This window comes from Apaloderma vittatum, unplaced genomic scaffold (assembly GCF_000703405.1).
Source record: "Apaloderma vittatum isolate BGI_N311 unplaced genomic scaffold, ASM70340v1 scaffold5569, whole genome shotgun sequence".
NCBI classification, from domain to species: Eukaryota; Metazoa; Chordata; class Aves; order Trogoniformes; family Trogonidae; genus Apaloderma; species Apaloderma vittatum.
In genome coordinates, this window is record NW_009736825.1 from 22374 (window position 1) to 38764 (window position 16391).

Genomic DNA, 16391 nt, shown 5'->3' on the forward strand with positions numbered 1-16391 from the left:
GGCAAAAAAAGTCACAAGCAAAAAAATATCATTTCAGACATGAAGTTTTCACCATGTTTACCACTGTTCAGCTGCCCCATCTCACTCCTTTTAAATTAAAGAAAACCCCACACCTTCTATCGCTTCTGCATGGTTGAAGAGCAGCCAGCTAAAATCCTGTTGAAAAGCTGAACGTTTCTGTATCAATGATTGTCCCTAAAAACCTGCCAAGTAACCAGTAGTGTTCTAGACTCTCAATACAGGTATAAAGTGAGGTCCATGTTTCATAACATCACATGGAAACTACCAGAATATACAGTGCATAAATGAAATGTGCTTCCGGGAATACAGAATTCATGGAGAGAATCTTCAAAAGAAAAAAAAAATTAAAAAAAATATATGAACTGTCTACTATCAGAAGCAATTTTGAGGTGTTCGATATCCAAATGTGTTCCGAAGACACTCGAAATGCGTTCTCCTATAACTCATACCCTTAGAATGGGGCATTAGCATGAGCTAATCTTTAGCTCACGTATACAGCACCTTTTGCTGTTAATATCTCTCTTCTGTTTCCAAAAAAGGCATTTTATGTTACAGGAAACAATACTCATGTGGCAAGTGTTTACTGATACCAGGGGGTCTTCCTGACCCAGCGAAGAGTGAATCCAGCATCTGTTCTTATCTTAATGGATGCTGCTTCAGCTTCTCTCACAGTTTCCTTGACAGACTGCATGAGATTCTGGGCGTTATGAACCAACATCTCGGTTGCCTGTCAAGAAAAAGAAAAATTTCCACTGTATTAGTAAATGCCACATTCAGCACAGCAGCATGGGAACCCAGTGTGCAAGAGGACTCCCAGTATCAGCATCTTAAGTCAGTTTATTGCTGTTTTAAGCTACAGAAAACGTAAATGAAACAACTAGCCTCTGGAAACAGCAAGTGTGACCCTGACTCATACCAAGCCTTTCCCATTTCTCCCTCTCTATTTGTGCAAAATCGGAATAAAAGAATAGTATCTCAAAGTAAAATAATCCCTCTCAGAATCCAAAACTGCAGGATCTCAACTGAAAACCTGCATGAGGAAACCAACAGAACTGCAGGACGAGTGCTCAAAGTTGTAGGAGAGTAAGTATTTCCACCGCAGCCCACCAGAGAGCAGTGCTCCCCTCTACCACGCTCAAAGGAACAAGCTCTGCCCTCCTCGGCTTTCTGCAGGTCAATCAAGTCGATTCACGAATTGTTCATAGGATCACAGAACTGACAGGGTTGGAAGGGACCTTAAAGGTCAAACCAGAGTAGCTTTTCAGCTTCGGAAGGATTCATGTTCTTCTGTTAAACTGTATTTTGGAGTCAGAAATTAAGGTGCTATACTAATATATCTTCACCAAACATCTGAGGTAAGCTTTCAGATATTGAGTTCCCACACCTGATAGAGATGTTGTATATTTTTCCAAAAAAAAAAAAAATTGATCAACAATTCCACACTACCATCAGTTTTCACACCTCTTACCTGTTCCGACTCTTCATCGCTAATATTAGTTCTGCCCAGCATGGTAGCTTTGACAGTGGAGAGAATTTTCAGTTGTGTACTGATGGTTGGGATTCGCTCACAGACCTAAGGAATGGGGATAAACACACCACACTGTAACTAAACCAACGCATTATATAGCTTTTTTTCAGATAAAAGTTTTGATTTTGTTTTACTATTGGATAAGGAGTAAGCACAGTGGGGATCTTTAAACCTTCAAGACTTTAAGACAAATAATGGTAGGAGACTTGAATCTTACTCTTGCTTTGGGAATTTTTGGGATGGAGCCGTATTTTTGCTTTCCCCAAGATATTCCTCAAGGAACGGGACAATGCATGTTTGGCCAAGACTGAAAAAACTAAGGAGTGTTATATTTCTGCTACTGTGCTTTGATACAAAGGAGTGAGCAGATGAAATACAAAGCAATGCAGGCCTAGGGCAGAGCAGTGTTCATAGCACTGTAGTTTTCAAAACCTCTTTGGACACTAGTATCTTCCACTTACCTGTAAACAAATCCTGACTTGACAGAATATATGTGGCCATGGGATCTAAAAACAGACAGACCCTGACAAACCTTTACAAGCCAAGGAAAGATACACGTCGTTTACTGCTACGATTCCTCTGCTCACACTAAGAGAGGGACAGCAGGGGAGGAAAAAAAAAAGAAAAAAGTATTGGAGGCATTTACAAGTTGAGTTATTACCTGCAGGAGGTTTGTTCTAATGCGCTTGTCAGTGCATTGCTTTGCCACCTCCTTGGCGAGTCGAGTGACTTCATCCGACGCTTTCGCAATATCCTTCGCACACTGAATCAGGGCGCGCTTGTTCCCGCTGCCTCCTCTCACCAGGCGCGACATCTCTGCCATGAGCAGCGCCATGCGTTTGGCAGCAGCAATGATGTCGTTACCCTGAAGAGAACACCAGGAGTTAGTGCTTGTGCCAGGACAGAAGCTCCCCAGAAGTCATGACGGAACAGCAGTCTACATTTTGGTGGCAACCCTTTCAGGAAGTTAAGGATGGAAGAACCATTTGTGAACACAGAAGAGCTTTCTTCAAGGAACAAGGAAGATCTGTATTAATTATGTTCCTAACATTTTTCTTCCTAACACTCAGAAAAAAAGTTTGCTTCAAAACTGGAAAAGAAGTGGTCAAGAAGAGTGTTAGTTTGTCCATGGAATGAGAGTTATTGCTCTGCTTGCTAGGTTTTAAGATAAAGCATGTTATTAGTATTTCAAATTCCAGTTCTCAAAAAAAAAAAAAAGCCTCTTTTATTAGTTTATTTTAATTAAGTGTGCTAAATAGCTTGTTAAATCAAATAGCACCAATTAAGTTAAACAGTGTAGTCCTAACAGTCAAGCACAAAGGTTTCAGTGGTATCTGAAACTGAAGGTGTTAAAGCATCAGCTATACTGCTATACTGCTAGAGGATAAATGGAAGAGAATCTGTAACGTACAAAAATTATTGTCACAGGTAATGTGGAAATGAGATGCAACTATTACTTTGCTTTAGAAAAAAAGTTATTCCTTGAAAATAAGTCTTCCTTTCTGACAAAATCTCCCCCTGTAAAACAAAGGTTACAGGAGAGAACATGGTAGTTCATAATGTAGTGATGATTCTTACATTAAAATCCAGATTTCTTGTACATCAAGATTACAGTCACAGAATACTTGAAACGTGACTCAAGTATGACCAAGGGAAAACCATTTCTTACACACTGTTCCAGAGGGAAACCTAGTGCAAGAAAAAGCAGACCTAGATGATCAGTTGTTAGTAGCATGTTAGTGTATTTAGATTCAGTTTTGCAGACAAAGTTGATAGAAGCAAAGTGTTTGGTGCTATGAAGCATTCCTGTGTGGATGAAATACTAGCAGAGTCAGTTTCAGTATTAGCACACTCCTTTCTCGGTATAATTCCACAATTAATGGCTGATGAAGTTCAGAGCAAATGATACACAGCAAGGACCCAACTTGGCAAACACATTCTCTAGCCCTGTGCACATACTTCCATGACTCATTACTAGCAAATTCAAGAAGATCTCAGATGTTCACAGATACAGGTGACAAAAAGAATGAACCATTTGTTACTGTGACCTAAGAGCTAAACAGTTTGCTAGTATAACCAGCTAGGATGCAAAAGACATAACACAAAGCTTTTCCATGTTTTCATGTAGGAAGATCAAAAAATAGGACCAGTGTCATTTAAGAAGCCCTCTAACAAGTTATCCGAGCATCAGAATCTGAAAAGGACAACAACATTTTTAAAGCCCTTTTTATTAAAATAGTTTAGTATATCTATGTAAATACACACACACATATACATACACCCACCTCTAACCTTTGTTACAGGACACCAACCTTTTTTGCAGCATGCTACAAAAAGTGACCAGTTTTGCAAACATTTGTGCTTAGACAGAAGAGACAGGCTACTTGTGAACATCTGAACGTCATGTTAGATTTCCACTGCTTCCACGTAAACACAATCTGAGTTCGGCAGCTACGAGCAGTCAGTGCAGCTTCTTCATGAAAGAATCCTCTCAAGACCAGCATTTGCAACACAGCCAAGTGCAAGCCAGCAGACAGTCAGTCCTCCTCCATAAACACTGCTACACAAAGCCATTCCTTGCTGGGAGGTATTTTAATTGATGGCATCAATGGAGGCAAAGCACAACAGACACGTTAAATGACTTCTTGGATGCTGTATACTCAGTTGTGTCTGGAAGTCATTAAGAAACCATTAACCATGGCTTCCCAGGTAGCCCAAGTGAATGGAAAAAAGAACGAGGGGGAGGGAAGGCAACCCCTATTACAATTTGAGAGCTGCCATAACAAAGAACAGGCAGATGCAAAGGGAGAGGAAGCCTTTGAATATTAATAAGTGACCCAGATCAAGCTTCAATCCAGCACCAACAAACAGATCTAGCAAACTCGTGAAGCCACTCTCAGTCCTTAAAATGAAGTGCAGACACACTTATTCATTCAGAATGGTGGGGCCCAGCAGAGATCAAGAGTGATGCAAATGTGTCAGCGTTCCCAATGGCTGGATGCACACGGATCAGTCCCCGGGAGGACTCAGGAGTACCTTACTAGACCACTTGGTTGCTTCCCGATGTAGAGACTGAGCAGCAGCCAGAATGGGCTGGTTAACGGGCTGATTGGTTGGCATTAACAGCAGCTCAGGCTCGTAATCATCTTCAATGTCAGAGGGGAGAGTGAATTCAACATCTGCATCATCCTCCTCATCTACATCTACACCAGCCTCAGCCGCTTCATTAATCACAGTCACATCAGGCTTTGCAGGTGGCAGCAAGGGTGGAGAAACAGGGGACAGTTAGTACAAGAAGCAGAATTTGGTAGAAGAGCATGAACTGAGCTGTTTTAGCGACCAAAACATCCTCTTGGTCTCTCAGGATCTGACAAGGCAGCTCTAGGATCAGGTCAGAGGGAGGAAGGGAAGGAATACAAGATTAGCAGAAGGAAACAAAACCTGTGAACCAAAGTTACCAAAAAATATTAAGAAGTTACAATTCAAAGATGCAGCAACATTTTTCATCTGAGTATACAGCCTGTGTAGACAGAGGCTGACTTGAAGAACAACATTTTTCTGGCAAGACAATGGTGAAATGAATGAACTTTTCAATGAAAGCCATTTTGACTGCATAGAAGCAGGCACAGCAGCTGACAACTGTGGCATTTGTGCAGATAGAGAGCTTTGTATGGAAGCCCCTTTACATATACATGATAAGAAAAGATAGGCAGGACCACAAAATACACACACACACACACACACACTGCTTGCTGTAAAATTTAAAAAAAAAAGGTGGAATGGGAGACACTGTAGAAGTGAGTCTTGAAGTACCTCAGATAACATGAAAAAGAACAAAACCGAGTTATGAAGAGATGGTGATACTGAATGTTATGAATGCTGTGAATATTACAGTTCTTAAAGATTGAAACAGAATTAGTAGAATAACAGGATTATGAAGTGTATGATACTGTTTTGCCACAATATGTTGTATCCATTACCTTCAAATAAAACAAACCCAAGAGGATTCAAGCAAATACATTGCATTAGGGTAGATCACAAGGAAGAGGTAAGTGGTATAATGATACAGGTGTTCATAATACAGTAGCATTTCAACACAAAAGCGGTCTATGAGTTTACTAATTCTTTCTTTGTCTAAAGCCAAGCATGATAAGTCAAATTACCCTTACCAAAACCTACGCATTTTCAACTGTGTTTTACTTAATATATATCAGTTTATAGAAAAAAACCCTCAACATGTCTACACCAATGAAAACGGACAAGTTTGGGAAGGAAGTTGCAAGTTTTACGTATAGCCTCATCAACTCATCTTCAAAGACAACTTCTATTTAAGTCTTAACGTAATGAAAAGTTTGCAAGTAGCCCTTATTCTCCGATTTATCCAAACGAGGGGGGAAAGGCAGGGAAAGCTCGACAGTAAACAGTATTCAGTTTATGCTCCATGAGAAAAACAGAGTACATGAAAGCCCAGAATCCAGTCACTGGAGTTTTTGTAAAGAAGGAGAAAAATCACATCTATTTTAAATCTTACAAGAACGAAGAATGTTATCAAAAGATTTTTAAAGACTAGGTATTTCTCACACCCCTTTAAGCATAACACATGGTAAAGTACCAGTAGACTAGAGAAAAAAGCAGATGACAGTTGTGACCATCTATCTGATTTAGTATGAGCAAGACCTTCTAGTTATGTCTTTTCAGGTCTAACCCGTGTTCCTCAGTAGCCCTCTCCAAACCCTCTTCCACCCAATAGGTGACTTCAGAGACTATAAAAATGGTTTGTAAAACTTCTTCCCCAAAACATGCTGTCAGAATAACAGAGAAATATTTGAACAGTTGCATTATTTAGTTTAGAATGCATGTAGTATATATAGGTAATTTAGTACCTATATAGTCAAAGCATCTACTGTGTACTGTTAAGTTACTCATTTTGGGATTCAGACATCGAAACACTTTCAGGAAATTGAACTTAAGGCTTTTGGCCTCAAAACCACCTCTCCGAGATGACATATGCTCCAGTACTATCCCCTTATAAATAACACATAGTGGTATATCCAGAAGTATGGGGAAAATAGAGCTTTTCATTTCATGGAAGAGACACTATTTGTACTTTCAAAACAGATGTTCCTTAAATTCAAGGCACTGAAGTTGATTCTGTAAGCTATTCAAGTTTTTCTCATCCACCATCTAGCTTGGAGGAGAAAAAAAAGGTGGAAATTTTAAAAGCCAAATTCTGACCTTTAATTTCTACCTACAGAAGCCTAAACTTCAGAAGTTACTACTCAGCTGCAGCCAGAGGAAAAATGCAGCTTTGGGGAAAAGAAAAAGGGGGAAATCAAAAAAGTTCTATTATTATAAGACTGATGAGTTCATGCTGCTTTATCATAGCACTGAAATCGTAAGGAAATTAAGAATTTTGGCCTGGATAGCGAGTGCAACTTAATACAAAAAAGAATGAGACCAGACCAGTCTCTTTTCCAATCGTAAATCCACCAGATTCAAGTAACTCACAGCTCCTTCCAGAATTAAGACAAACCAGCTCACGATTCCTGCAGCTGGCATCCACATCATCCATACAGACTTTTCAAAGTCACTCAAATAAAGCAACAAGCTTGTCAGCCTAGAACAGCGAACACATTAGTGGCTCTCTAGGCAATACTAGCACCAAGGATCATAAACAGCTTAGCATACAAGGCATATTTGTGTTCACAGAAGTATGTCAGCAAAGCATTCTAGCAATTCTGAGTATTAGAAAAGTTGACCCTAGTTCAATCTGAACTTAAAAGGGTTTCTAATTCTTCCTATGGCAGTGTTTTCACTCTTTAGTCTACAAAAGACCTTCTCTGTCATTGAGAGAACTGATTTCGGGCCAAACACATTGCTCCAAAAAGAAAAAGTAATTTTTGTTATTTATTTATTTAGCACAAGATACGTATAACACCTTCCTACCTTGCTAGACCATTTCCGGGCTTCGTCATGTAACTGCCTGGCAGCCATCATCATGGGCTGATTAATCGCTTCTCCTGCTTTCTGCTCAGGGAACTCCTCATCCTTTTCTTCAGGTGGTGGTGGTCTGGGTGGGGGAACCTCACCTTCTGGAAGTGGTGGTTTCGGAGGAGCAAGCTCATCGGTCAGCTAAGAACAGCAAAAAATCTCATTCAGTACATGGAAATAACACACAGACCAAGTCAAGGATGGCAAGACATGATTGTATGACTTCATGCATTTTCCAATTTTTTTCAAGTGCACACTGTTAAAAGATATATCATGTTCTAATCTCTTTTTTGAAAGCTGGATTGGTGGGGTTTTCTTTAGACTTAAGGCTACATGTATGCATGGCTTGCCAGAAAATGCATTTTATTTCTAAGGAATAAAAACACACTCAAGTCATTTCAGTGTGCAATCCGCATGTCAGTGACAACCATGTATTCTATTACAAACTGTGCTGCACTTACATGAAGCTGCTCAAGGTCAGGAGGAGGAGGGGGAAAATCTGGTTCCTGAGGCTGGAAGGCTTCTCTGACTTTGGCCACAGCTCCCAGAATTCTGTATCCAGAGTCTAAGAAACTCTTCTGCAAACCTGAACAAAAAATCCCATTACCAGTTTAATAGCATTCTATAGTATTTAGAACTGCAGCACTACCCCAAAAAATTACCTCTATAGTGTACTGCACCAAATACTTTTATCCATGAAAAGATGTTTAAAGTACCACACTGCTTACAGTAGATTTACATGTTTGAAATATTAGTGTCATAGGTAACATGAATAAAATAAAGCCTAGGCTGAGTGATAGCCATTACCAATAGCCAAAGTAATTCCCAAAACAACTTCTAGAATAAAAGAAATTATGTAATATTTTCTTATATACAGTAGTACTACCGATAATTAGTAACAAATACTTGTAATAAAGATTATGAAACTACATCATAAATTAGAGTACTGAATCCTTCTCCCTTGAACATGCCAAAGATCTTTGATTGCATTTTAAAAGTGTAAAATTCAGCAATTAATGGTGTGACCTTGATGGGGAGAGACTTTTTACAAGGGCCTGTAGCAATAGGATGAGGCGCAATGTGTGGAAGCTGCAAGAGTGTAGGTTTAGACTAGACATTAGGAAGAAGTTCTTTACCCTGAGGGTGATGAAGCACTGGAACAGGTTGCCCAGGGAGGCTGTGGACGCTCCATCCCTGGAACTGTTCAAGGCCAGGCTGGATGGAGCATTGAGCAACCTGATCTAGTGGGAGATGTCCCTGCCCATGGCAGGGGTTTGGAACTAGATGATCTTTGAGGTCCCTTCCAAATGAAATCATTCTATGATTCTACCATTCTGGGATTGAACTGTGCACAAATTTTGTATAAAAGAGGATAGATACATAGCTGTGCAAGACAAAATGAGCACTACCTCCCATCATCTTCAGCCACTAAAACACACACTTGAAATCAGCCAACTGAATCCTTACCAGGGTCAGAAATGTTTCCTGCCACAGCTTTTGCATCCATTACCATCGGTGATATAGTTTTGCTTAGCTCATCAGAGGCTGCTTTAACAGCCTCCCGGAATTTAGGGTCTTCTGAATTTTCAACCTCCCTTTTTGCTACCAGTAGGATGCGGTTTGCTCGTCTAGCAATGCTGGTGGCACCAGCTACAAGCATCTGAGGTTGCATGTTGGCCATCGCAACTTTACATTTATCAAGATCTTTCTTAATAGCCTCTTCTGATGCATCCAACAAAGACTTGGTATCAATGGCTTCATCCACCAACCCTAGAACAAAATATAAACACATTAATGTCCTAGTTTCACCTGTGGAAAGGGATATTTGGTATTCCAGAGACTGTTCACAAAGAGTATTTCCAAACTAGGGGGTGCGGAGAGGCAGAAGAGAACATGGAAATCAGACCAAAATGTATTGCTGCAGTTCTACTTGTGATTATCAGTACCTCTGTAACCATGGTCAAGCTTGTTCCCACTAATGACACACCAAGCTCTAACTCATCTACCATGGAATGTTGCTTGAGACAAGAACTGGCTTACACAGTACATGCAGCAGAGATTCCTTCCTCCCACCAAATTTCTTCAAGCATATTCAGTACTTTGGGGATCTCTCCCATTCATTCAAAAGGAAATATATCTCTCCCTGTGCTGTTACTTAGGGGTGTTATAGTGACAAGGCAGTAAGATGTAAAATACAAATAATTTAATTACAGAGATGGAGAGGCTAGTGATACGACACGAATGGTATGGAATAAGGGGTGGAATGTCCTGATTTGAGCTAAACAGACCCAATTCTGTTCAGTGATTTTTTCAGCTCAGTCTCTTCTAAGAGGCTGCACTTTCTGAAGTTAACAACAAGTTTTCTGTAGCCAGTGACTGCTACCAGAAGTGACAATGTCTGATATTTATAGTTACTGTGAGGGAATGGGGTGCAGAAAGGCTCTCGCTTACACTTGCTCCTATAGTGACCAAGGTCACTGCTGGATATTGTGTAATATGTTGAGGGTGCCAGGAAGTCAGAGGTGATGCACAGAAGTAAAGGTTCCACCTTCAGTGAGGAACAGACATGGGATCAACAAAAGTATTTCCTTCCATATACAACATAATCAGTATAAAACTGAGGAATCACAGGGGTTAAGTCCTTTTCTTCAGTGGCCAGCATTCAAGGAGGACTCATCCATTCTTCTGCCTTTGATCCCAATCCTGAGTTCCCAAATCCAGCTCCTGTACCCAGCTCCCTTCTGCTGCTGAGCCTGGGGCTTCCCTGGTGCCGCCTGCTCTGCAGCATCAGTGGGGGTTGCTAGCAGGGTTCAGTATTGGTTTTGTACATCTTTCATTCTTTCCCTTATCAGTACTATTATTGTTTACTTAAGCTGTTTTAGTTTGATTTTCCAGTTCATAAGTCTCTCTGCCTCATTCCCTTCCCTTTTTGGGAGGGAGAGGGGTTAAAGAGCATCTGTCAGTGTTCAGTGGCCAGCCCAGCCCTAACCTGTGACAAGGAGGTACCGTACAGTCAGAAGATTAGCAGACCAGTGCAAAGTATCTGAAAGGACTGAAACATTTCTGGAAGGACTGAAACATTTCAGTGTCTCGGCAGATCAGTATGTTTGTTTTATTCACCGGTTTTATCAAGCTGTTACATCATTTTGAACAGGTTTTCTTATCCTCACTTCATTATCTGTCCTCATGTCCTGTTTTTCCCACAAAAAAAACCCCAAGGCTGAATTTGCTAACCCACAGCTCAAAATTATCACATATGAAGTAAGCTATTTTGTTTATGCTGTACCACATATGTATTTCTGGAGTCAAAGAGAACACTCCCACTTCAATTATTTTTAATCAGTCATTAGTCTTATGTGTGTTTCATCAATCCAAACAGAATGGGGAAAATAATCTCTACCAGCTAGTTAGCCTCAAGCATAATATTCAACAGAAATTCCTACTTTACCTGTCATTTTTTCTACATTATCAATCCATTGGTTTTTCATGGTCTCAAAATGTTCATAAGCAGCTTGATTTCCAGGATTTCTCAGGAGGATACGAGCAGCTGATACTACCTACCAATAGAAAACATATTTAATTACAGAAATATCATGATATAACAATATCACACATTCTTGAAAATGCAATTGTTTCTTCAGGAATGTACATGTAGCTCCTCATTTAGAATACTAGCTCGTTAATTCTAGTTCAACAACTAGCTGCTTGAAGATTTACTTCTGGAATAAATGAACTTCTGGAATCTGACACAAATACTTTTTATTCTAAAGCTCAACTACATGCTACTATAACTTAAAAACTCTTCTTGAAAGCACTTAAGTACAATACTTACTACACTGCCAAAACTTTGGATGAAAGTTTAGTTTGGAGGAAAAAAATTCATTAAAGAGGATTTTTTTCATATACATATTTTACTAAGCTTCAAAGTAATTTTGTTCCAAGGATAAGTTACTAAACACTTCTATCCAAAAGTTGAAGAGTAAGGCATGCCATTTAATTTGCTTCTTCTACTCGGTATCACATACACAAGTATTTGCCATTCCCCTTTTAAAGCTGCCAGCATTATGTTTTTCGCTTGTATTAATATCTCTGAGAACAAAAGCATAAAGAAAATCCCACAGAAGTTGTCCCCAGTCCTTTTAATATCCCTTCGAGACTAAGGAAGCAAACCTGTGGGGTAAGTTCCCTTGCTGACTTCACCGTTGCCTGAATGCCCTCCACAGTTGTTTTATTTGCAGTTCCAACTGCAGCTGCTTTTTCTGCCGTAGCTCCCAGTCTAGCAGCATGGTTTTCAAAGTTTGCTGCTCTTTCATCAAACACCTAGTTGTGAGAAAAAGAAAACCAACAACAACATTAAAAAAGTCTAACTTCCCTAACAGAATATACGGTTTCTTCAAGGCATCAGATACCAGAGACACCTTCATAGCATCCAAACTTAATTCATCTTCTGAGAGGATACAAATGCTTTTTCTGCCTTTTTCCTTTCTTTTTTCTTCTTTACATTACTGGACTTTTTCTATACTAACGTATCTGGGGAACAAAGTATAATATCTCAAAGATATAAAGTGTGGTAGTAAGTACACTAATTCCTCACGACTACTGCTGTATCAAATCCTGTGTTAAAACTGGTTTAGCTTAGAGATTAATCTTCAAACCCACAATCCAAAAGTAACTATATTCAGAAGATAAATACAGGTTTTTACCCTAAAAATTCAGGCTTCACATTGAAAAAAAATAAATTCCTCCTTCCACAGTCCTTAGTTATTCAAGGCACAGAACAAAAAACTATCCTGTCATAAATCTAAATTCCAAGGCCCCGAGAATCATTTTGATCGTGTTCAAACCAACTAGCCAAACAGAGCTGCCCAACACACTTTGCAGTACAGGAAACATTATCCAGCAAGACAACAGGTTAAATGTGTAGATCAGTATTGTCATGAATTTGGCTAATTAGCTGATATAATGTTGAGATACATAATCCACTAACTAGTGCATCAGTGATTTTTGCACAGGAAGTTTTAGCACACTGAAGGCAGCGGGATACAAATACCAGAGAGGAAAAATCTTTGCCATTGCTTAAGCCAGGGCCAATACAATTTCCAGTGATGTACAGCACAATTCACAATCTCCAAGAGTCCAGAGAGATTTACATGGTAATCATTATGCTGTCAGAATTAATAAGCATGTATCACAAGTTCAAGAAAATACCAATTCTTTTTTCAAAACACTGATTCATTTTTCAAAATATCAATTCAGGTAAAATTAAATAGTAACTGAAGCTTCATATGGGAAAAAGACCACCTGGGTATACTTGCCTCTTCTCTATTGGGAGCATCAGAGGGAGCAGTGGCTGCTACCGCTAACAATTTAATAGGAGTTGTGGTGTCACTAAAAACATCAGAAACCTCCTGGGTCATTGCCTCTTGCATCCGTGATTTAAGATCCTTGGAAAAAAAAAAAAAAAAAAGAAATATTATTAGCATATGATGGAGGAATATTAAGTCTGAAGGGATTCAAAACTCATAAAACATCTTCTTGCAAAAAGCCCATTACAAGGGCAGCCATTAAGATAAAATTATCTTAAAAGCATGATCGATGAATCACTTTATACAAGTTTATGTACACCTTGAAGCAGCATCAGAAACCATGAATAGCACAATTTAAGACCTTGCCCCTCAAAACTGCAATGCTAGCATGATATTTTCTTTTCAGATGAGACTTTGATTTTACTTCTAAACTGTTCGTTTAGAATTAATCTCCATAGTTCAGTATCAAGGCCTTTGTAGAAAGTTTGCTTTAAGCATCTCAGCTAAGCCAGCAGGTTTTTTTGCCACACTTTTGTTTTTATTACTCCTCGTCATGCACGAGCACTTTATTGGAGGAGTGCAAATACGTGAGCACACCGTGTTTCAGTGTGTAAGAGCAGATTTTTACCTTCAATGAGTCCTGAAGCTGAGCAGCGATTGCCTTGGCCTGAGGAGATTCTCCCTCCCCTCTTGCGGCCAGGTCAGCCAGCTGAGCAGCCAGCTGGTCTACACGGTCACACTTGGCAAGCAGGTCTTGACGATAAGGTCCCATCATGACATTGGCTAAACGACGACCTTCTGCAACCAGACCCCGAACTGCTGCCTGGCCTACAGTGGAAGGAATCATGCTGCATTAACATACAACAGCATAAAAAAATTCAAAGCCCAAGTGACACTTCGGAATTCTTCAGGTTTTAAGAACATCTTTCTAGGTAGTGGAAAGGGTCTTCTGGAGGTTATAATTGCATAATTGCAGTTCAAACCCATGGAGGAATTCAACTTTCATCAGTCTCTTTTTGCTTATTACAGTAATTCTGGCTAGAGATGCATCTTTTTTTTAACTAGGCTGGCGTGACAGAGATTAACCATTACATCTGCCAGGTATTACGACATAACTCACCTATTGACTCCAATAGAAAGCGTTTGAAAGTAACACCTAATGCAATTCACCTCCACATCATTACAAGTCATTAGAAGATGAGCAAGAAGAGATGGAGAAAAACCAAGTACAAAACTAAAGAAAAAACAGAATACCCTCTCCCAGGATCCCAGAAATTGCAAGAAGTGTCAAGTGCCCAGTATTGGTGGGGAGAGAGAAAAAAACCAACCAAACAACCCCAAACCCTTAAAGCCTCCACAGTGTGTCAAAAGTTTCTATAAAAACATTTATTTTTAGAGTGGATAATTTCATTCATTCACTTACAGACACTTCTTGTTCTTTCACAAGAATACACTCTTCTGTTCCTTTAATAATATAACAGTATTCTTTTAAAAGAAGTCCTTGAAAAATCAAAAGACTACTGAAGAATCCTTTTAAGGTAAGTGTAGCCAAGCAAGGACACTTTACACATCGGCTGAGGATTTTAGTAAATCTTGCCTAGTTTGTACCTGCCAACTGCAGTTATTTCAATCATCCCTTAGCCAGCATAATTCATAGCGTGACTGTAGGCAAATACTTGTAGCACCTAACATTACTGAAATGGCTCATGTGTTTATAAAATAAAATACAAATTCTGCCATCTTGTTACTCTCTATGCTCTTGTTAGTTCAAAATTCATTTTATGTTCAAAGACTACCCTGTGAACAGACTACTCTGTAGAGTTACTTGCAGCCTTCTCATTACTACTGCAGAGAACACTGAAGTATTTTCACACTATTGTAGCACTGAAAATATCAGGCCAAATTCTACCAGAAGCGCTGTCCAGACTGAAGGGAGCACAAAACTGAGTCGTTATTTTAAATATACCAAATGCCAATGCAAGTGAAAGACACATAAATTTAAAAAAAAATGTAGAGTGACATCATGTTACAACAAGATTATTTTTTTATTAAACTAGAAACATTAAAATTACGGGACATTTTGCATCTCTTGACACATTTTTGTCAAATGTATTACTCCAGCAATTGATTCGATTCTGTAGCATATAGCCAGTGTTGAGAAATTTCAGTTCCTTCAGCAACTTGTCAGTGTATACGCAAGCCTCACAATTAACTAGGCACTTAACAGATTTCAAGGGGGATTTTAGTTTATCTTTATATTCAAATAAAAATAATAAAAATTAAGTTTAGGTTTTGTGCTTTTTTGAGCCAACCACCTCACAGATTCAAGAGGAACATCAAAATTAGCCACTGCCAAAACATTTCATGAGGCTTATCTATCACCTTCTTGGTCTTTTCATTCTGTGTGCAACTGGCTCATCATAAAGTGTCAAAACATGGAACTCTTCTATTCTGTTTAAAATTTTGCACATAAATTTACACTTCACAAGCGTCCAAGCTATCAACACCACTAAATCCTTAATTCAAGGGTCTGTCACTGGCAATTCACAAAAACACAAGTTATCTGGACAGCCAGGAAACTTGGGAGAAAGAGGTATTAAAAGTTTGCCATTATATTACTTCTTACAAAGGCATGTTTCCACTCATTATTATCAGCTGCACTGCTCAGACTTAATTGCCAAGGGAACAACTACTAAACGCAGTTTTCAAGCTTCATACACCTACTTGCAACAGCATCTGAAGTAGCTAAGTAGGAAATTTCAGAAATGGTTTGTGGATAGTTTGTAATTAGCTCTCAGTAGAGCAACTCATGAACAGTAGTTCTACACTCACTGACAGCACTCTTGGATTCTCAGATCACCTTTCTCTTTGATTAAGTAGCATTCTCCTGAGATAACCCAGAAGCTACACAAGAAGTGATATTTCTAGGTTAGGTTTATAAATGTTTTTCTTCTCTCTGAAGGACTTACTCAAATTGTTGGAGATACTATATTTGCATGATAATAAGAGTAAGGAGCAGTCCAAAGCTTGTATGTTTTGCAGGACACATTTTCCTTTTCCTGTTCTTTCCAGAACACAGAGAGAATCATGGGCCAAATTGGTTCAATACTACTGCAGCCAAGCCTTGGCTATAAACCTGCAGCCACTAACTGCAGGTCTCCACATCAGTGGAGAGATCCTATGCACCCGCAGCATCTCAGGACCGGTAGTTTCAGTCATAAAAATTAACAAGTCGAACCATAACACTGTGGGAGGAAGAGCACATATCAACACTTACCTACTCCCCGATCAGCAACCGTAGGATTGTCTATCCACCTCTGAGCTTGCTCAATCTTGCCCTCCAAATGGACAGCTGCTTTAACTGGCCTAGTATTTGCTACAGCCCTGTTTGTTTTGGACTGTAAATTCTGCAGTGATGTAGCTATTTGCTTAGCCAAAGCACGGGCCTCAGGAGAGTCACCTTTCCCACTAAGGATTTAAAAAAAAAAAACTAAGAAAAGAGTAGAGTCATATAAGCATTCATAGCTAGTTTCAAACTCAGCAGG

The 16391-nt window shown here is 39.4% G+C and overlaps 1 protein-coding gene across 1 annotated transcript in view; it reads right to left on the minus strand.

The window, feature by feature from the left end:
• Positions 1-16391, minus strand: part of VCL (vinculin) — a gene marked incomplete at its 5' end in the record, with an annotated part of 38118 nt that continues 21727 nt past the window's right edge. Inside the window, 11 exons of the mRNA XM_009877108.1 lie at positions 1-748; positions 1490-1594; positions 2211-2414; positions 7496-7681; positions 8002-8126; positions 9008-9310; positions 10989-11097; positions 11711-11860; positions 12856-12984; positions 13475-13674; positions 16124-16314. Of these exons, the coding sequence (XP_009875410.1) occupies positions 602-748; positions 1490-1594; positions 2211-2414; positions 7496-7681; positions 8002-8126; positions 9008-9310; positions 10989-11097; positions 11711-11860; positions 12856-12984; positions 13475-13674; positions 16124-16314 (1849 nt within the window). The remainder of the gene's footprint in view (positions 749-1489; positions 1595-2210; positions 2415-7495; positions 7682-8001; positions 8127-9007; positions 9311-10988; positions 11098-11710; positions 11861-12855; positions 12985-13474; positions 13675-16123; positions 16315-16391) is intronic.